Source organism: Salvelinus namaycush, chromosome 3, assembly GCF_016432855.1.
Source record: "Salvelinus namaycush isolate Seneca chromosome 3, SaNama_1.0, whole genome shotgun sequence".
NCBI classification, from domain to species: Eukaryota; Metazoa; Chordata; class Actinopteri; order Salmoniformes; family Salmonidae; genus Salvelinus; species Salvelinus namaycush.
In genome coordinates, this window is record NC_052309.1 from 10,602,638 (window position 1) to 10,624,387 (window position 21,750).

Genomic DNA, 21,750 nt, shown 5'->3' on the forward strand with positions numbered 1-21,750 from the left:
TTATTATTATTTGACCATGCTGGTCATTTATGAACATTTGAACATCTTGGCCACGTTCTGTTATAATCTCCACCCGGCACAGTCAGAAGAGAACTGGCCACCCCTCATAGCCTGGTTCCTCTCTAGGTTTCTTCCTAGGTTTTGGCCTTTCTAGGGAGTTTTTCCTAGCCACCGTGCTTCTACCCCTGCATTGCTTGCTGTTTGGGGTTTTAGTCTGGGTTTCTGTACAGCACTGAGATATCAGCTGATGTAAGAAGGGCTTTATAAATAAATTTGATTTGATTTAAATAGAAGTGGAGCTAAGGCGTGCCCCAATCTACTGTACTTGCAACCTCTTACCTCCTCTCCCCTCCCCTCGCTTGGGAAAGGCTCCCTCTGGGAAACGTCATAGATGCGTCACTATAATTGTTTTATTTCACCTTTATTTAAGTAGGCAAGTCAGTTAAGAACAAATTCTTATTTACAACGACGGCCTACACCGGCCAAACCCGGACAACGCTGGGCCAATTGTGCTCCGCCCTATGGGACTCCTGATCACGGCCGGTTGTTATACAGCCTGGATTCGAAGAAGGGTGTCTGTAGTGACGCCTCTAGCACTGAGGACTCACTGGAGGACTCACTCCAAGTGAAGGGAAAAAGGGAAGGTGCTCATTTAAATTGGAATGCAGATCTACGGAGAGAGGAGACAAGGGTAGTGAGAGTGGCTGTTGTCTGCCTGCGAACGGAGTAAACGTTACATTGCCACATCTCTGATTCACTCACTAATTGGCTAGTCTCGAAAACCCGACCCTAGGCAACAGTTGCACTGCACTCTGCCCTCACCCACTTGGACAAAATAAATGCGTACAGTATGTGAGGATGCTGTTTGACTACAGCTCGGCCTTCAATACCATAGTGCCCTCTAAACTCATCACAAAGCTCACGACCCTGGGACTGAACTCCTCCCTATGCAACTGGGTCATGGACTTCCTGACTGGACGCCCCTAGGTGGTGAAGGTAGGCAACATTTCCTCCTCCACACTGATCCTCAACACGAGGGTCCCACAAAGGTGCGTCCTCAGTCCCCTCCTGTACTCCCTGTATATCCACGACTAGACAGCTAGCTACCTGTTCTCCTGCTCTCCTGTTCCCCGTCTGCCCCCCGGACTATCTACACCCACAACGGACACTTACCCTGCCCCCACCCCTCAATGAATATTTATCATTGCTAGAGTTGTAAATGTGTATATTCTTCTTCTTATTATTGTCTCATTCACTTTTCTTTTTTTGACCTGCACTGTTGGAGCTCGGAGCATTCGAATTTCAGTGTACCCTGCGATTACATCTGCGACCCTGTGCATGTGACTAATAAACTCATATAATCTAACCTCAAATCAAACCAAATTGTGTTTGTCACATGCACCGAATACAACCTTACAGTGAAATGCTTCCTTACAAGTCCTTAACCAACAATGCAGTTTTAAGAAAATACCTAAAAAAAGTAAGAGATAAGAATAACAAATAATTAAAGAGCAGCAGTAAATAACAATAGCGGGGCTATATACAGGGGGTACCGGTACAGAGTCAATGTGCGGACGCACCGGTGTCGAGGTAATTGAGGTAATATGTACATGTAGGTAGAGTTATTAAAGTGGCTATGCATAAATAATAACAGAGAGTAGAAGTAGCTTAGAAGAGGGGGGCAATGCAAATAGTCTGGGTAGCCATTTGATTAGCTGTTCAGGAGTCATATGGCTTGGGGGTAGAAGCTGTTTAGAAGCCTCTTGGACCTAGACATGGCGCTCCGGTACCGCTTGCCGTGCGGTAGCAGAGAGAAGAGTCTATGACTGGGGTGGCTGAAGTCTTTGACAATTTTTAGGGGTAACCTAATGTTACAATGACGAACTCTTTAAGCGTAGAGGAACTATGTCACTACCTACGCTACCGTTCAAAAGTTTGGGGTCACTTAGAAATGTCCTTGTTTTTGAAAGAAAAGCACATTTCTTGTCCATTAAAATAACATAAAATTGATCAGAAATAGAGTGTAGATATTGTTAATGTTGTAAATGACTATTGTAGCTGGAAACGGCTGATTTTCTTTAATGGAATATCTACATAGGCGTAGACGCCCATTATCAGCAACCATCACTCCTGTGTTCCAATGGCCCGTTGTTTTAGCTAATCCAAGTTCATCGTTTTAAAAGGCTAATTGATCATTAGAAAATCATTTTGCAATTATGTTAGCACAGCTGAAAACTGTTGTCCTGATTAAAGAAGCAATAAAACTGGCCTTCTTTAGAGTAGATGAGTATCTGGAACATCAGAATTTGTGGGTTCGATTACAGGCTCAAAATGGCCAACAGCAAAATACTTTCTTCTGAAACTCGTCAGTCTATTCTTGTTCTGAGAAATGAAGGCTATTCCATGCGAGAATTTGCCAAGAAACTGAAGATTCCGTACAACGACTGTGTACTACTCCCTTCACAGAACAGCGCAAACTGGCTCCAACCAGAATAGAAAGAGGAGTGGGAGGCCCCGGTGCACAACCTAGCAAGAGGACAAGTACATTAAAGTGTCTAGTTTGAGAAACAGACTCCTCACAAGTCCTCAACTGGCAGTTTCATTAAATAGTACCCGCTAAACACCAGTCTCAACGTCAACAGTGAAGAGGCGACTCCGGGATGCTGGCCTTCTAGGCAGAGTTGCAAAGAAAAAGCAATTTCTCAGACTGGCCAATAAAAACAAAAGATTAAGATGGGCAAAAGAACACAGACACTGGACAGAGGAACTCTGCCTAGAAGGCCAGCATCCCGGAGTCGCCTCTTCACTGTTGATCTTGGATTAGCTAACACAACGTGTCATTGGAACACAGGAGTGATGGTTGCTGATAATGGGCCTCTGTACGCCTATGTAGATATTCCATTAAAAATCATCCGTTTCCAGCTATAATAGTAATTTAGAACGTTAAAAATGTCTACACTGTATTTTTGATAAATTTGATGTTATTTTAATCTACAGAAAATGTGCTTTTCTTTCAAAAACAAGGACATTTCTAAGTGACCTCAAACTTTTGAACGGTAGTGTACGTCACTACCTTATCTGCTTAAATAAAATACAAAATAGTAGCTAGCAAGAAGGAGATCAGAGAGGTTCTTTTTAATGAGTGCATTACATAAGTGACTAGTTTGCATCAACTACCTCAACTAAAACCCCTGCAAAAGTTTTTGCCAGAAAATGTTGATTTCAAATTACGATGTTTGCCTCGTGATTTGTTGGGAGAGTTGCCCAAGCCCAAAAATGTTTTTTCCTTCATCAAAGTTGCCAAAAGAGTCATTGAAAGTAGACCCTAGTCACTGTTGCCTAGGGCGGGGTTTTGAGACTACTAAGTGACTGGCTGGGATAATTACACAGCCAAAGACTGCAGCTGGAAACCCCAACCTAGCTCTGTGTTGTAGTAATAACCATAGGGCAGAGGGAGAGCGTGAGGGTGAGGAGAGAGGGAGTCAACGCAAGAAAGAGTTTCTCAGCCTAGCCACTCTATCTCTCTCGCTCTGTCTTTGACTTTCTCTCTCCCTTTCTTTCTGTCTCTCTGTCTCTCTCTCTCTCTCTCTCTCTCTCTCTCTCTCTCTCTCTCTCTCTCTCTCTCTCTCACTGACTCTGTCTCTCTTTCGCTCTCTTTTCTCTCTTTCTCGCTCTCTCTCTCTCACTCTGTCTGTCTCTGTCTGTCTCTGTCAGCCTAGCCTAGCCATGGTGTTATAATCCCAGTGTAGAGTGATTAATCATGGGATCACAGAGTTTGGGAGTAATCGTCCAGCTAGCGCCTGCAGCTCAGCATCCCTGAAACCTGGCCTCCCCAGCATAACCAAAAGGGTGCAGAGGGATTCAGTCAAAGCTGTCTCATTCTCCTTCAATCCCTTCTAATGTTTCTTTTCTCTAACTGGCTACACTGCAAGCTGTTTCAGTCTCCCTCATTCCCTTGATTTCTTGTCCTCTTCTTCCCTCCCTCTCTTTCTCTCTGTCAATTTTGCTCTACCTCACCCACTCTCTATCCTCCTTCCTCCCCCTCTTTCTTTCCCTCTCTCTCTCAATTCAATTCAATTCAAGGGTTTTATTGGCATGGGAAACATATGTTAACATTGCCAAAGCAAGTGAAGTAGATAATAAACAAAAATACAATATAAATGAACAGTAAACATTACATTCACAAAAGTTCCGAAAGAATAAAGACATTTAAAACGTCATATGTGCAAATAGTTATAGTACTAAAGGGAAAATAAATCAACTCTCTCTCTCTCCCCCCTCTACGTCTCTCTCTCTTAATGACTTCAGGTCGCAGAGACAGGACCCCTCTTAAATAATATAAATGTCTCAGGTCTTTGGGGAGTGTGCTGTTAGAGAAAGGAGGGTAGCTCGTATAATTACTGTTGCCATTTCTGGCTCACAGTGCATCAAACCAATTTCAAAAGGGATGCTTGTGCTTTTTTCGTTTATACCATATCCATTTCAATTACCATTTGACCTGTTAGGAGTCTGTTGCTTGAAAGAGATAAACTCTTGTTGAAGAAAGTTGTCCTTCTGAAGTAGATGTTGAAGAGTGTGTACTAATTAAGTTGCTTATTTTGTTGTTGCAGTAGTGACTTTTTGCAGATAGTTTCAAGTTCAAACAACTGCCTTTTCTCATTCCATTCCCATCTACTTTCTTACCCACAAGTCTCTTTATTACCTGACAGTACATGGCCCTTATGTCACATATAATCAAACACTGTCTACTCTTTTATGGAAATGATTGTACAACAGGTAAAGTTTTATTTTATAGCAGCAGCTGTTTCTCAGAAGAGGGCAGATGGAAATCAAACAAAAAAAGTTCAACATTCTAAGGTGTTTGAGTAGCACGGAATGAAAATAGAAATGGCTTGGTTTTGGATTCAATTACAGAACCTGAATGTGTGTTTAGAAGGAATCCAGATGGCCCTGGGGAGGAGTATTACCAGGGTCTGGCCTGGACCCCTCAAGGCCCTCACAGATAAGAACATCACCCTCAGATACCAGAGGAAAGGGAGAGGAAGAGAGGAGGAAGGGGGGTCATAAACAGATTCCAGTACAGTATCCTGGAAAAGGGTTTAATTTCACTGCAGGTTAGCCATTCCTCTCCCAGCTAGCACATCAGGTTCCATGGACGTCGTGGGATCATACGTTCTTGTTTTCCCTTTGGTTATGGGAACGTTTCTCCCTGGTAAAACTGAATGTTTTTTAAACATTCTGAGAACGGAAGCTAGTATTTTGGCTGTTCTGGGAACATACATTTTTAGGTTGCAGGGAGGTTCTGAGAATGTTTTACTATGGTTCCCTGAAAGTTATTTGAAGGCAAAAAAGTTCTGAGAACATGTTTCAATCAGACTTTTAATAACACTGCTAGCTTAGGTTAACTGTTTAGAACTCTAAGCACAGATAGAAAACATGGAAATTATTTTGATTAGGCATTAAACACGGCGTCAGTGAGATTCAAACCTATGACCTTCTTTTCTCTATCCACAGAATTAGTGCACTGCGCCACCAGCATGCCATGTTTTTCTTTTTCTTTTTTACTTATCCTGAACACCCTTAACAAGATAGAGGATAGAACTGAATGTATATGTTTTAAAATAACATTCTTAGAACATTCTTTGAATGTTACTAATGTTTTCTGTGGTTTTTATGGAAAGTTTTCTTAATGTTCTGAGAACATGACTTTAAATAGAACAATGAGGAAACATGTAGGAAACGTTATGCTGCAGTACTGAAATTCCCACCTGAGAAACACATGGTTATTAGAACATTATGAGCTAGTTGGGTATCCTGCATCATTCTCTCACCAAGCTCTAAGAAACATATGGTTCTCAGACCATTATGTGCTAACTGGGCTCTCTTTCTCTTCTTATTTGACTCATTGCAAAGCACTTTTTTTAATTATACCTTTATTTAACTAGGCAAGTCAGTTAAGAACAAATTCTTATTTTCAATGACGGCCTAGGAACAGTGGGTTAACTGCCTTGTTCAGGGGCAGAAGGACAGATTTGTACCTTGTCAGCTCAGGGATTCAATCTTGCAACCTTTTGGTTACTAGCCCAATGCTCCAACCACTAGGCTACCTGCCACCCCAGTCTTCACTGGTCCGGCCATCATTATAAATAATAATTTGTTCTTAAATGACTCGCCTGGATAAATAAAGGTTAAATAAAAAATAAAATAAACTCTCTCCCCTCCCCTCCCCTCTCTCTCTAACCTCCCTAACCCCCCCCCCCCCCCCCCCCCCCCCCCCCCCTTCCCCAGCTTGTTAACTGTAAATACATCCCCTGCCAGTGTGATGTATAGTGTTGTCTGTTGTGTGGGTGTAAGTCAGACCGCACTCCCCTGCTATCCCACCCTCTATCCTCCTTGTGTTGTTTAGATTCCCCGGGCCGACTCAATGTGCGTCCCAAATGTCACCCTATTGCCTATGTAGTGCTCTATTTATGACCAAAACCCTATGGACCCAGGTCAAAAGTAGTGCACTATATAGGGAATAGGGTGCCATTTGTGACGCACTTTCAGACCCTGGGCCTGAGCCTGATGAACTTCCACCGGCCAGCCCCATCCCAGCCCCTGGCTGCCAGGCTGTCTGTTTACCCAGCTCTCCCTCTGTTTACTGCCACAGAACAGATACATTCACCACTGTCACTCTGTCACAATGGATGGACACTCTGATCCTCCCAGAAAGAGAGAGTGAGTAGGGAGGGGGAGAAGGGCTGGGGGGAAGACGGGGAGAGAGAGAGAGACAGGGAGAGAGAGAGACGGAGAGAGAGAGACACAGAGAGAGGCAAGGAGTGAGAGAACGAGAGACAGGGAGAGAGAGAACGAGAGACCGGGAGAGAGAGAAAGATAGACAGGGAGAGAGAGAGACAGAGAGAGAGGCAGGGAGTGAGAGAGACAGAGAGAGAGGCAGGGAGTGAGAGAACGAGAGACAGGGAGAGAGAGAACGAGAGACCAGGAGAGAGAGAAAGAGAGACAGGGAGAGAGAGAGACAGAGAGAGAGACAGGGAGTGAGAGAACGAGAGGCAGGGAGTGAGAGAACGAGAGGCAGGGAGTAAGAGAACGAGAGACAGGGAGAGAGAGAACGAGAGACAGGGATAGAGAGAACGAGGGGCAAGGAGTGAGAGAACGAGAGACAGGGAGAGAGAGAACGAGAGACCGGGAGAGAGAGAAAGAGAGACAGGGAGAGAGAGAGAGAGACAGAGAGAGAGGCAGGGAGTGAGAGAGACAGAGAGAGAGGCAGGGAGTGAGAGAACGAGAGACAGGGAGAGAGAGAACGAGAGACCGGGAGAGAGAGAAAGAGAGACAGGGAGAGAGAGAGACAGAGAGAGAGGCAGGGAGTGAGAGAACGAGAGGCAGGGAGTGAGAGAACGAGAGGCAGGGAGTAAGAGAACGAGAGACAGGGAGAGAGAGAACGAGAGACAGGGATAGAGAGAACGAGAGACAGGGAGAGAGAGAAAGAGAGACAGGGAGAGAGAGAAACAGACTCAGAGAGACAGGGTGAGAGAGAGAAAGAGAGACATGGAGAGAGAAAGAGAGTCAGATAAAGAGAGAGGAAGTGAACTTCTTGAGAGCTTCAGACTACCCATTTTCTCTCATAAATGGATCCATTAAAACCACATTAAAACTTAAAAGAGACGCATGAATTAGTTAATGGGGAATTTTTTCTTTTGAATGTGAAAAAGTCTGATGTTCTTTTGCAAGTTTTGCAAGAAAATATAATGAGCACTGAATTAGAACCAGTTAGGGCCTGTATTAATTCACCATCCCAAAGACGAAAAATAGATAATTTCACGATTATTTTAAGGAGAGGTTGGAGGAGGGCAGCTAAACTCAGGAGAAAACCCCAACTGAGAGTAGCACAAATTAGACTACAGCTACTTGAAGCGCTGAGTCCAGGCCGACTGACTGAGGGTGTCCACTTACAGACATGATACAGAAGCATCTTTCTTGTTGTCTTATCATGTCCAGATAGGACCGTCTCTCTTCCAGAAATAACTCCTTCAACTGTCTCAGAAAAGTGAGAGAAAATAGGATTCAGACCTTACAGTGGAAGTCAAGAAGATTGTGCTTCGTTGCTTGTATGTATATTTATAAGAGTACTAGAAAATGTATAAAATTAGACATAAATGACTGTGTAAATTGACAGTTGATGATCATAGGTAACAATAACATACACATATATTCCTTCCTTTCTTTCCTTCTCATTCCGCTCTAGGAATAAAACACCATACAAACACCAGGTAAGGAGGGATACAACGTAGGGAGATCTGAAGGTTGTTGAGACGCTTTTCATGTTCCTGGTTTCATTTAATGCTCTCCTTTTGAAAATGATTAGTCAATCTAATGGGAAATTTAGTGCAGGTTGCTTTGGGGTTATGGAATAATCAAGACATCATACACAAAAATTGCAATTCTCTTTGGACAAGTAGATGTTTCTGACTTTCATAAACAAGTGTGCAGATCACATCTCAACTGTAAAATGCTATATTGATTTAATGGATCACGTGAATTCTTGAATAAAATGTATTTCCACAAGTGTTTACATCGTGGAAATCCCCCTGCCTGGGAGGATTTTGAGTGAACAGGAGAGAGATCAGTGCATCAGTGCCCATGCATGACTCCATCTACATAGGATTGTAAAGTGTCCTGGGTGTAATCCTAGGCATCTTCAATCCGTTACAAGCTCAGTAGTGGATTTTCGCTTCCCAAACATACTGGTACATCCCACCACAACATTTACTGCATGCACACACACACACACACACACACACAGGCATGCACACACCTCATCTAATCTCAGAGCTTCTCAGAATCATCTCATGATTGCGTGTAGGGTCATTGAATCAGGCCCAGCATGCCAGTGGGGTGCAGGAAATAGACTAGAGGAAAGACATTATCTCTGAGGAAGTACCATGGATTAAAGTCTTGTTCTGAACTGTGGGGGTCCTCCACGCCAGCCTTGCGGAAGCTCACTACTATTGGTTCACTGGAAATCCCATTTTATCTGGATCAGCTGTGACGCCATCTCCATTATGAAGACCAGACTTCATTAAAATAGTGAGGAGTTTGTAAGGATGTTTGTGGGGATAGTTGAAGGCCACAATAGAGAGAAAGCGTTATCCTCTTATGAGATCTAGTCAGGACCTATCTAGACTGATCCAGAGACTGCTGGGTATTGAGCTTCTATACCCTCCCGGGGTCAGCAGGCATTGGTTGGGGACAAGGAGAGCCAGGAGAACCGGGAGCAGAGGCGGGGAGAAATAAAGAAAGAGTGAGGGGCAGAGGCAGACAGGCGACCAGCCAGGCTAGTGGAAGCTCACACAGACAGACAGGAGCAGCTCAATAAATCACTGTGTTGGATAGAGGGATTAGTCCAGGGCAGTTAGCTACCATCTCTTTACCAGCAACTCAATCCCATAATCACACACACAGAAAGGCAACACCATATGTCAACACCAACATGTCAATTTATATGTGTGAATCTCCATTGCTCTACAGGGCCAGTTTCTCAGATCCTTTCTCAAATGCTTTTCAGCCCAGGACTGGGCCTAATCTGTCTCGGAGAAACTGGCCCTTGTCACTAAGAAAATAAATCCAGATGCTGTTTTAGCACAGAAATGTGCATAGTTACTTGTTGTCTGGTATTGACGAAGCAATACACTTTAATTTCACTGCCATTTGGGTTTTGATGGTGATTGGAAGGCTCTCTTATGATCATCATCTGGTTTTGGGTTCGTCTGATCTGAGGCTGTCTGATGCAGCATTCAGTTGTATACTCACATGGTACACACTACACAGGGAGAGCCGTTAGTGGTTTTGGGTTCGTCTGATCTGAGGCTGTCTGAGCCAACTTTCAATTGTATAATCAAACCTAATTTTGGGTCTGTCTGTGTCTGTCCTTCTTGTCTGTTTGTCTGTATACTCAGACCTGGTACACACTACACAGGGAGAGCCATCAGTGGTTTTGGGTTTGTCTGGCTGAGGCTGATTGAACCAACATCCAGTTGACCTGGTAGACAGAGGAAGAGCCAGGGAAGGAGAGCCATCAGTGAGCTGGGAGCCATCAGGAAATTCCCACTACTGCCAGCTACACCCCATCCCCCCAGAGAAAAGAGCTCTAGCTATGTCTCTTTCTATTTCTAAAGAGTGTTCAACAGCTGACACCTCTACCTGTTCAGTCTGTTACAGTGGAGTGGAGAAGCAGGAAGAGGACCTTCAGTCCTGCCATGGGGAAAGCAGCACAGAGACAAGTCAAGTTTCATTAACATGAAAGTCTACTTTATTCTTTCTCCGTGCATCACGACTCAACGCCCCATTTAATCTGTGTTCTGTTTTGCAGAATCTAGGAAAGAGATAAATAAAACAGCAAAATAGAGCTGTGTGGTCATTGTGTTTTCGACCTGGCTGACAAAGACAATGGGCCAAATTACATTTGCAAAACCAATCAATAGGAAGTTACTTTGTTCAAACGTGTGGTAATTGCCACTCTTAAAAATTGAGATTGAATGCTTTAAACATATTTTTCATTTTGAAATCCGGCATATATGAATCATATATTAAAGGGGCAATCCGCAGTTGAAACAATAACAAAACTGTCCGCCACTGTTTCGGGAAAATGAGGGATGGGCTGGAGAAATGTAACCACTCAAATTCATAGACAGAGCTATGGATGCAAGGACTGACCATCCATGATGTAAAAAGTATAGTTTTAACCATGTTTTGAGGCTATAATATTTGTTTACAAACATTGGAGTAAAACAAGCTTCTATTTTGAGTTCTGATGTGGTACGACAGCTGAACTAAGGCAAACTAAAATGAGTGAATAGACCAATAAGAGAGTTCCAAACCTCTCTGCCAATAACAGCTCATGTTGTTTCCCCTCCCAACTCCCAAACAGCCCTTTGCATGAAAAATTGCTTATTTTCCAAGAAGCTATTTTTGACTTTTTAATTTAAAACAGTAAAGGCACCCAATTGTTACCCAGAAATGATTTGATATAAAAACAGCTGCATTGGACCTATAAATCTTTTTTTGATGGGTTTGCACATATCCTAACATATAGAATAGTTTAATAGGATCTGTTGCTGTGCATCCATCACAAATAATTATGGCATTTAATTATACCTAGATAGGTAAACTATCCAGCTACTGGCAACCTTATCATCCATACCAGATTAATAATATGGACGCACAAATAAAAGTCAATATCACGTTATGAGATTTTTAATGACATGAACACATTCAATTCCCATCACAGCCAATTGAAAACTTTGACCAGAGCAATGACTACTAACACAACACCTTGGAACATCAACACTGGTGATCGATTGAGGGGTCTATTTGTTTACTTTAGATAAGGGAAAACGGGCAAAAAGGTCAACAATCACAGGTCGTTCCAGCTTTATCAAACTCTGTCCGTGTAGATAGAAACAGCAACCAGGTGTTTGAACTCCCAACAGAACCAATAAGATGACTCCAACAGAACTTGGTTCAAAAGTGACACTTTGTTTCTGTTGAGAGTACACTTAACAGTTAATGTAATAATATTGGTCACAATGTGTACTACCAACCAGAAACAAACATATGTCATCACACTCCATTTGTAAAAACAGAGTACAACATAGGACACATTGAATGATTGACGCGTTCAAAACATGTATTCATCAAGTCTGGAAAGATTGCGAAAAAAAAGCACAATACCAAATATTTTCCATTAAAATCTTATGTACAGCATCCTTCACATTTACAAGACAGTTGCTTTAAACACAGCAAGTTGTAGTTCCGACTTCCATTGGAAGGAAATTTCATTTCAGTACGTCGCCCCAAAAAACACGAGTCATTTCATGAGGCCTTTGAGGCTGAAATCCATCGGATCTCATTCACCCGTAGCTTCTCAAACAAACAAAACCAAAAACAGTAGTCCTAGACACAGGAAGTACTTGGTCTGCAGCTTTCGGACACCCGGCGAATGAAACCAGCGGACTTCCTGGTCCTCATCTGAAAGAAAAAGGAGGGGGAAACCCCCCCCAGCAAATATCATGAATAAAAGGTGACTGAAATGGAAAGAGATGAGAAAGAAGGAACTGTAGCACAAATAAAGTGGACTGACAAATGGAGGAATGTGAATCGGGGAAATGGGGCCGTTGGCACATCGTCAGACCTGAAAACCCGGCCTCTCTGTAGCCTCTGAATAATCTTTTGTAGGTTCTCAGGGCAGAGCCACTGCCTGTGATGATCTACAGAAACCCATTCTGCTGCCCAGTGAGGTGCAAATGTGTTTTCTCATCACCCATTCACAGCCAAACTGGTGCCACCTGATAATACCTTTCCCTGTGTTACTCTCAAAGGCCTTGCAAAAGACACCTGGTAGACCACTCCTATTTTATCAACACAAACCAAGCCTGGTCTGATATGAACAGACACAAATGGTGCTTTTGAGTAAGTAGAACTAAGCTGGAGGTTAAACATATTATCTAATACCTAACATATTCCTCTTATCAGAGGATAAAAAAAGGATTCAGACACTTTTTGAGTGACATTTTGGAGAGTGAAAAAGCAGAACATCTAACAAAGTGTCATAAAGTGCATTCTTACCACAGTCCTCATGGAACACCTGAGGAAAACAGTGCATGACCCCATATCCACACTTGCAGTATGAGCAGCCTTTCTGAACCCACACCCCATGGGGAATGGTACCACAGCTCCTGTGAGCACAAAAGGGACAGAGCAGAGAGAGATACATGTCAATATAGGCTAGATACATTACTTTTAGACTTCTAAATTAAATTACCTGACTCGTTCGTCGTATTCACAGCTCCGGCCAGTAAAATGTGGTGGGCATGCGCAAAAACTTCCCAAGATGCATGTCCCGCCATTTTTACAGCAGTTTCGACTCTGCTTTGCACCTTTAAAATGAGAGAAGGGCATAGCGTAGAAGTTTAATATGGATGCTCTGAGTGTTGTTGTATTACACTCAGGCTTCAGCCCCAGGGTGTGTTCAGAAGCTGGGCACAACATTATGCAACAATCACAACATATACCATGTAGAATAAACATGCCCCTCTATATGTAAAATAAGTAACCATGCCGGTTCTATTCATTAAATTGTTATCTGCAAAGTTCCATAATGTTTGCCTACTAAAATGGCCATAGCCTGAAGACCAAGACACTGTCCAGCTGACTGGAAGCACAGTTAACACGTTCCTACAGAGCCATGTTTTCAATCACAGCGCAATAAAAACAGACTTGGCCTACGTTTGTTTGTGTGAAATAAGACAAAAAAACATCGATGCAGGATGACGAATGTGACAAAAAGCAAAACAGGCCGAGTTAATTCACCCAAGGTCAAGCTCATTGCTGTGAGATTATGGAGGCCATGGGAGGTTGATTTCAGTAATTGTACGTGATCAATGCCCAACTTACTTCCAGTGAGGCCGATGAATGGTAGGACAGAGTCCGCATCGCGATGTTTCCTATCCACAGTAGGAGAGTTCATCTCATTGAACTGGTTCAGGTAATTAGCGTGTTGGGTCGGCTTTCCATAGTCCACCGTTTTGGTCAATACCTCTATGGTTTTGGTGCATTCAGATCCTTCACAGCCTTGGACATGAGAAAATATTTTATAAATAAATTAAGGCCAATATTTAGGTATAACGTGTAATCCGTTTCAGATGAGTAAACTAGGGCCGAAGCGAGGGCCAGATGCAACATATTGACATACCTGATCCAATTGTAATGGCCTCGCTGGCAACTGCTGCCGACAGCAAAACCCTAAAATACATGAAGGGGAAAATATTTCATGTTAAAACAAATCTTGGCTATAGGCATTTAACGTAAAAAAATTAAAAATGACAACATATTTTAACTAACCAATTAAACAATCAATCCATAGATTTACCTGAAAAGTTGACTCAAATTCATTTTATATTCCCGGACAAAATGAACTTCCAAAGTCACCAGAGTTTGCTAACAATACAAGCTCGCGTGCAGAATGCTTCTTCTAAGCCTATTGCAACAGGCTAAAGTAAACAGTTAGCTCGCAAGTGATACTCAAACGACTGCTTCTCTTTTCTGTTCCAAGTCATCAAGCTCTGTATTCCAGAGGAGGCGACACTCTGGAGAAAAGCATCCAATATTGTGGCGACCCTCCCTAAAGGCCTCACTCAAACACCCGGCCCTGACAGTCAATTTACACCTATTTTCCCCGCCCCCTCCGGTTCCATACACATACATGAGATCACACCCACCTCCGGAATCTCGACATGCAAATGACGGAGCGCTCCTCTGTGAAGGTAAAGTTCGAGTTGCTGATTATAATGTAGGACGGAGATTTGTAATGTAACAAAACAATCTAGCACGCACATTGGAAACACCCAGAGCTCACGCAATGTAGTTGGTGAAAAAATAGGATTTTAGCATGTTTGGTCTGCATAAGAAAAAATATATACTAGTCACTCATACACAAAATATATACTAGTCACCCACACACAGAGGGAATTGGCTTCTAAAAGCCACACCACTTGTGCTTAGGTGAAAACGGTGGTCTGACCTCAACAATTGTATTCCATCATAGGCCTATATCTTTATATAACATGCAATAGTATCTGATTGCTTGCTGGAGATATATAGAAATATTTCATAACATTTCTGCACCAGTCAGAAACCATTACTCCCACCCCCCACATACAACAGTCTACTGAGAAACATTCAGTTGTGCTCAGTGTTTCAGACATGGCTTCATCTAGGCTGCACTTGAACTGCTATTACAGTTTTCTGTGGGGTCATCTAGGGTCACCTTCTCATCTTTTTTCCATACATCCTAAATGGCATACTATTCCCTATACAGTCCACTAGTTTTCCTGTGGGCTCTGGTCAGAATTAGTTCACTAAATAAGGAATAGGGTGTCATTTGGGACAAGTTTATGTCTTCACATTATCAAAACTCCACATTGTTAACTTCTTTTGATTTCAATCAACAACCCCTAGTCCACTACTGGCCTACATGTAAATCAGTTGCTGCCTCAAAGAGAAGTAGCCTTGAGTTATTAGTCCAAGGTTTAGTGGGGCATTAGGACTGCTATGTATGAGGCCCATTTGGCACGCTATTTTTGTTTATAGCGCACTACCTTTCACCAGGACGCATAAGGCTCTGGTAAAAAAAATAAAAAAAATAGTGCACTTTATAGAGAATAGGGTGCCATTTGGGATGAACACTTGCTGGAGATTTGTCATATGAAGACATATTTCAGGTTGCCGTTGCCTCACTTCATTTAGGCCTTTTACTCCTCCTTGGGCATGGGACATTGACAACCGTTTTCCTGCATATCCAGCCCTTGTGATACCTTTAAGATCCCTAATATTCTCCCTGTGTTGCAGAGATGAAGATGAGTCTGTCATGGAACGCAATCTCCAGAAGGCAGGAGATTGGCTACAGTGGCACTCTCTCATGAAAGCCTTCCATTAGGAATGAAGAGGATTAGTAAGCAAGGAAGTTGCAATAACAGCCAGTCATGCTCCTCCATATATTTCAGCTGGAGAAGACGCAGGAAGATGATAGGTAGTTAGTAAATCAGGGAGATTAGCATGCTTTGAGAGAGCAGCAGGAACAGCTTAGATATCTGCATAGTCTGCCTGATTGCCTGTTCGCATATCAATGCTCCATACATTTCACAGTCTGGCTAAGCTGCTTTGCCAGGTGCATTTCCATAGCAGTAGATCTTGTTCCTGGGAGGGAGCGCCCTGTGCCACCCAGTGACACAGGAAATGGCATCACCACTGGCACTGTTCTCTGTGAGACACTAAACATAATGCTGGCAGCTCAAGGGTGAAGTTTCCCCTAGGTGCGTAAAAGATCTAGGATCAGATTTCCCTCCCCAACGCTGACCTTAACCATTAGTGGGGAAAACGCAAGATCAGCGTCCAGGGCCAAGTTCACCCTACTCCATGCTGGCATGATCCATCAGTCTCTTCATGCTGGTTGATGAAAATAAACACTATATCAAATAAAATTGTATTTGTCACATGCGCCGAATACAACAGGTGTAGACCTTACAGTGAAATGCTTACTTACAAGACCTTAACCAACAATGTAGTTTTAAGAAAAATAAGTGTTAAAGTAAAAAATAAATACTAAATAAATAAACAAATAATTAAAGAGCAACAATAAAATAACAGTAGTGAGGCTATATACAGTGGGTACCGGTACAGAGTCAATGTGTGGGGGCACAGATTAGTCAAGGTAATTGAGGTAATATGTACATGTAGGTAGAGGTAAAGTGACTATGCATAGATAATAACAGAGGATAGCAGCAGTGTAAAAATGGGGGTCAATGCAAATAGTCCAGGAAGCCATTTGATTAGCTGTTCAGGAGTATTATGGCTTGGGGGTAGATCCACGATAACGCAAACATTGCATGTATATGAGGCGATAGTAAACCACAAGTATCAGGTCACATCGTTCAATAACAATAAGCTTGGTCTGGTGGTGGTCACAGAATTCCCTCACTTAAAAAAACTGGACTCTTTATTGAGCTGTAGATGCTCAAAAACAGCCTTATCTTTTGGGGTATTTGTCCTTTTCATTGACTATGTTCCCAATGTCACCCTTTTCCCTATGTAATGCAGTATTGTCCAGAGCCCCACAGACCCTGGTTAAAAGCAGTGCACTATAACGGGAATAGGGTGTCATTTGCAACTGCTATGTTAAAAATCCCACTGACAAAGTATCTTGACTGAGAACATCTGATTCTTTCACAGATATCTCAGTAAATAACAAGTGAAGAATTTAAGAGTGAATCATTCAAACGGTTATGCAGTTATTATCCAGGAGAATGAATAATTGCTGTAAGACTTTCTATTATCTGATGTAGGCAGCACCCACATATTCTCCTAATTATCGCTATAAATGGTGTCACGGACCAAAAGCGTGTCGGCTGTAGCCTGTCCATGGGCATACAGGCATACACTGTAAGCTCTCTCTCTCTCTTGTTTTCTCTCCCCCATCGCGCTCTCGCTCTCTCAATTCAATTCAAGGGCTTTATTGGCATGGGAAACATATATTAACATTGCCAAAGCAAGTAAAGTAGATAATAAAGAAAAGTGAAATAAACAATACAAATGAACAGTAAACATTACACTCACAGAACATTACACACTCTCTCTCAGACAAGTTACTAAATAAAGGTTGCATCATCAGCAGGCCAGATGAGTGGAGTGTGCAGTGAGAGAGGCAGCTACCATAAGCAAAGACACAAATGATGGTTCATGTGTCTCAGCAGTTGTTCTAGTGAGAGGGGTCTTAAATCAGGCACAGGGTCATGAGTTCAGGTGGCCAAGCCCAATCTGAGACAGCGTCCATGGGGGAAAGTGGTCTGAGTCTCCTGTTCCCTGTTCCTGAACCGTAAACATGACCTTCATGTCATTCAACAAACAAACACACTCATCTGTCATTATATCAAACCTGTCAGAGAGGAACGACCACATAGATAGTTATAGTAGCTGCATGGCTCTGTTCAAGACTAGGGCACTATCTGTCATTTGTGATGCAGCCTTTTTATTAATTTGTATGACTTTTATAGTGGATGTTTTGCATTTGTGATATGAAAGTGTGAAATACAATAGCAATATTGGAAAAAAAGCTATTTTTCACCCTGGGCCTTGAGAATAGTATCTTTTGGGAAAGGTAGGGTTTAATGAAATAATGTATCATATGTGTTTGACCCTCGATGCTAGATGAAGTGTAATTTACTGATAAATATGGTGTCAGGGTCCTTATAATGATGAATCAGAGGGGGAATTGGGTCTTTTTTTTCTTTGTTCCCTTTCTTCGCCATTTTTTGTGTCCATTTGCCTCTGGAAAATGTGAGAAAGTTCCAGCCAAGGCATCCTGTGACAGAAATAGCGAGAGTCAAAAGGTGATTTACTGAGTCTATGCCCAGGTGCATTTCCTGTCAGACAAGCTGTCTTGTCTCCCTGTCAGGAGCATATGTGAACTAATTAGAGTGACAGCCAGGGATGGGAGACAGGGAATAAAATAGACAGGTACTGTACTGAGGTGATGTTGGACTGGAAATAACATAGAAAAAAAACCTGGGGTATGAGAACTGTATGGCTAGAACTTGGAAACAACATGGAAACAACAAAACCTAAATGTAGTATGAAATAAACATAGAAGCAATGCATAGAAACAACATTACAGAAAGAAAACAAAGTCATGGCAACTGTTTGACAATAACTTTGTAGAGGCAGACAAGTCTCCTCAAAAACCCTAATCACCCAGAAATAATACAACAAACAGGCATCTGAAGCTATAATATACAGTAAGGCCCATGATGGGTAGGCTACAACGCTCTCCTTCCAACAGAAAGGACAAATTCCCTGTAATTACATAATTCACAAATATGTGTCATGTTTTAATGCAATGAACTGAAAATGCCAAAGCACCAATAGCATTGAAACCCAAATAAAATATGAACCCAAAACTGGTAAAATTCCTTTGCATGGACAAAATCTTCTCCATCAGTATCTTAATTGACACATCAGAAGAAGGGACAGATCATCTGGCATGCTTGTAAAGTAACGGTCCATAAAAAGAACGTGACCGTGAGATGTAGTTGGAAATCAGAAACTTCTGATTTTAATACGGGCTAACTTTATAAGCTAAGGGTCTTAAAATGTGATATATAGTGACCTGCACAACGTATACAGACAGACCTGGATTCAATTAGTATTCAAAATAGTTTTGAGCGTTTGCTTGAGTCTGGCTGGAATGCCAAATGGGCAGGGTTTGTACATTTGTAAATAATTCCATTGCCTCCATTGTGCCCGGAAACTCAATCAAGAACAGCTGAAGTAATTGGAAGACTTCAAATGCTATTTGAACCCCGGTCTGCCTCCAGGGTGCCTCAGTGTTAAACCTTTAAACGTCAGCACACTAATGCCTCCTGCTGGTTGGTTGTTCACACGTTGCATTTTACAAGTCTACCAAAATGGCAGTACAGAACTGTGAAATGTCAGAGGATATTATATTATACTGCTGTAGAGCAGGACATCTCTGTGCATGCTCCACTGATTAAAGTATGTGTGCCTATGTCTGTGTCTGTGCCTGTGTGCCTGTGCGTCTGTGCCTGTGTGTGACAGTGTGCCTGTGTGTATGTGGAATGTCCTTGTTGAAAGAGAGAGGATTATTTCCCCATTTAAAGCTTTAGTAACTCGCAGAGCCTCTCAGAATTTAATGTCACAGCGGAAGATTTCCTTATTCTAGGTCAGCTTTGGAGAGGCAGGTAATTCCAGCTAGTGATATATTAATGAAAAGATATTGCACAGCAATGACGTGTGTGTTTTTGCGTGTTGTGTGTGAGAGTTAGACACCCATTTCCCTGATTCAGCGTCTGTTCTCTCACGTCCCCCTCTACCAAGCTAGATAGAGCTTAATTTGCTTCGGTCCAGATATTAGAACAGACAGGTTGCAGAAGGAACTTGTTTTCTCTGTGAAACATTTTCTGTATCCAGTGTGCCTATGGCTGGTGCCCAGCTCTATCCACCTCCATCCACCTCCATTATTGCAGTCTGCAGTGGTAAGAGGCAAGACGCGCCATAACCAATGTCGGCTGTACACAGTGGGTGGCCATCCTATCGCCCCTTACCACATAATATCGGTCCACATTTTCTGTTCATTTCCCGACGATTCTACATGTTGAATCTCCACCATTCGTCGCCACCCAGCAGGTGATGTAACACATCGCAGACATCTGCTGTTTTTAGCCGTTCATCTTTATGTGGTGTGTCTGAGCTATTGCTGTGGATCAGTCATCTCTGGCGGCACACAGCACACCCACTAGACTAGCATTAGGGCATCAGGGTAGGGCTCATCAGGGCAGGGCTCATCAGGGCAAGGTTCACACACCCACTAGACCAGCATCCGGGCAGGCCTCACCTACTCACATGCTGCACCTATTGCTCTAACTACCACGCAGTTATAAACTAGTCTCTCTCTCTGTCTCTCTCTCACCCACTGCCCCCATGACGTGGGAGCTGCACATGTTTAGAATGTGGGATCTGTAGGAATGATGTACATTCTGTCCTACAGATCCCTCTCGCTTTACCCCCACCTCCCCCTCTATGCTCATCTCCACAAGATGAGCACTGCTCATGTTTTGGGTGTAGGGGGGTCATGTCTGCATGAATGCGGCCAGCCCAGCCAGCTCGGTGCAGAGAAGAACGTTACAGCACAGTGAATCAAATCAAAGTTTATTTGTCACGTGCGCCGAATACAACAGGTGTGGGTGGACCTTACAGTGAAATAATTACTTACAGGCAATAGGTAAGTAAAGAAATAAAACAACAGTAAAAAGACAGGCTATATACAGTAGCGAGGCTATAAAAGTAACGAGGCTACATACAGACACCGGTTAGTCAGGCTGATTGTGGTAGTATGTACATGTAGATATGGTTAAAGTGACTATGCATATATGATGAACAGAGAGTAGCAGTAGCATAAAGAGGGATTGGCGGGTGGCGGGACACAATGCAGATAGCCCGGTTAGCCAATGTGCGGGAGCACTGGTTGGTCGGGCCAATTGAGGTAGTATGTACATATGTACATGAATGTATAGTTAAAGTGACTGTGCATATATGATAAACAGAGAGGAGCAGCAGCGTAAAAGAGGGGGTGGGGGACACACACACAATGCAAACAGTCCGGGTAGCCATTTGATTACCTGTTCAGGAGTCTTATGGCTTGGGGGTAAAAACTGTTGAGAAGCCTTTTTGTCCTAGACTTGGCACTCCGGTACCGCTTGCCATTCGGTAGTAGAGAGAACAGTCTTTGACTGGGGTGGCTGGGGTCTTTCACAACTTTTAGGGCCTTCCTCTGACACCGCCTGGTGTAGAGGTCCTGGATGGCAGGCAGCTTAGCCCCAGTGATGTACTGGGCTGTACGCACTACCCTCGTAGTGCCTTGCGGTCGGTGGCCGAGCAATTGCCGTACCAGGCAGTGATGCAACCAGTTAGGATGCGCTCGATGTTGCAGCTGTAGAACCTTTTGAGGATCTCAGGACCCATGCCAAATCTTTTTAGTTTCCTGAGGGGGAATAGGCTTTGTCGTGCCCTCTTCACGACTGTCTTGGTGTGTTTGGTCCATTCTAGTTTGTTGGTGATGTGGACACCAAGGAACTTGAAGCTCTCAACCTGCTCCACTACAGCCCCATCGATGAGAATGGGGGCGTGCTCGGTCCTCCTTTTCCTGTAGTCCACAATCATCTCCTTAGTCTTGGTTACGTTGAGGGATAGGTTGTTATTCTGGCACCACCCGGCCAGGTCTCTGACCTCCTCCCTATAGGCTGTCTCGTCGTTGTCGGTGATCAGGCCTACCACTGTTGTGTCGTCTGCAAATGTAATGATGGTGTTGGAGTCGTGCCTGGCCGTGCAGTCGTGGGTGAACAAGGGACTGTCGTGGGGACTGTGCATGCACCCCTGGGGGGCTCCAGTGTTGAGGTCCAGCGTGGCAGATGTGTTGCTACCTACCCTCACCACCTGGGGGTGGCCCGTCAGGAAGTCCATGATCCAGTTGCAGAGGGAGGTGTTTAGTCCCAGGATCCTTAGCTTAGTGATGAGCTTTGAGGGTACTATGGTGTTGAACGCTGAGCTGTAGTCAAGGAATAGCATTCTCACATAAGTGTTCCTTTTGTCCAGGTGGGAAAGGGCAATGTGGAGTGCAATAGA

At 43.3% G+C, this 21,750-nt stretch overlaps 1 protein-coding gene across 1 annotated transcript; it reads right to left on the minus strand.

The window, feature by feature from the left end:
* Nucleotides 1-11,923: 11,923 nt before the first annotated feature.
* tdgf1 (teratocarcinoma-derived growth factor 1) lies at nt 11,924-13,811 on the minus strand. Its single transcript, XM_038989459.1, has 5 exons — nt 13,751-13,811; nt 13,453-13,629; nt 12,821-12,935; nt 12,625-12,734; nt 11,924-12,027 (listed from the first exon to the last, which is right to left on the minus strand). Exons 1-5 carry the CDS (start codon nt 13,809-13,811, stop codon nt 11,924-11,926), a joined length of 567 nt encoding a protein of 188 aa, XP_038845387.1.
* Nucleotides 13,812-21,750: the final 7,939 nt, after the last annotated feature.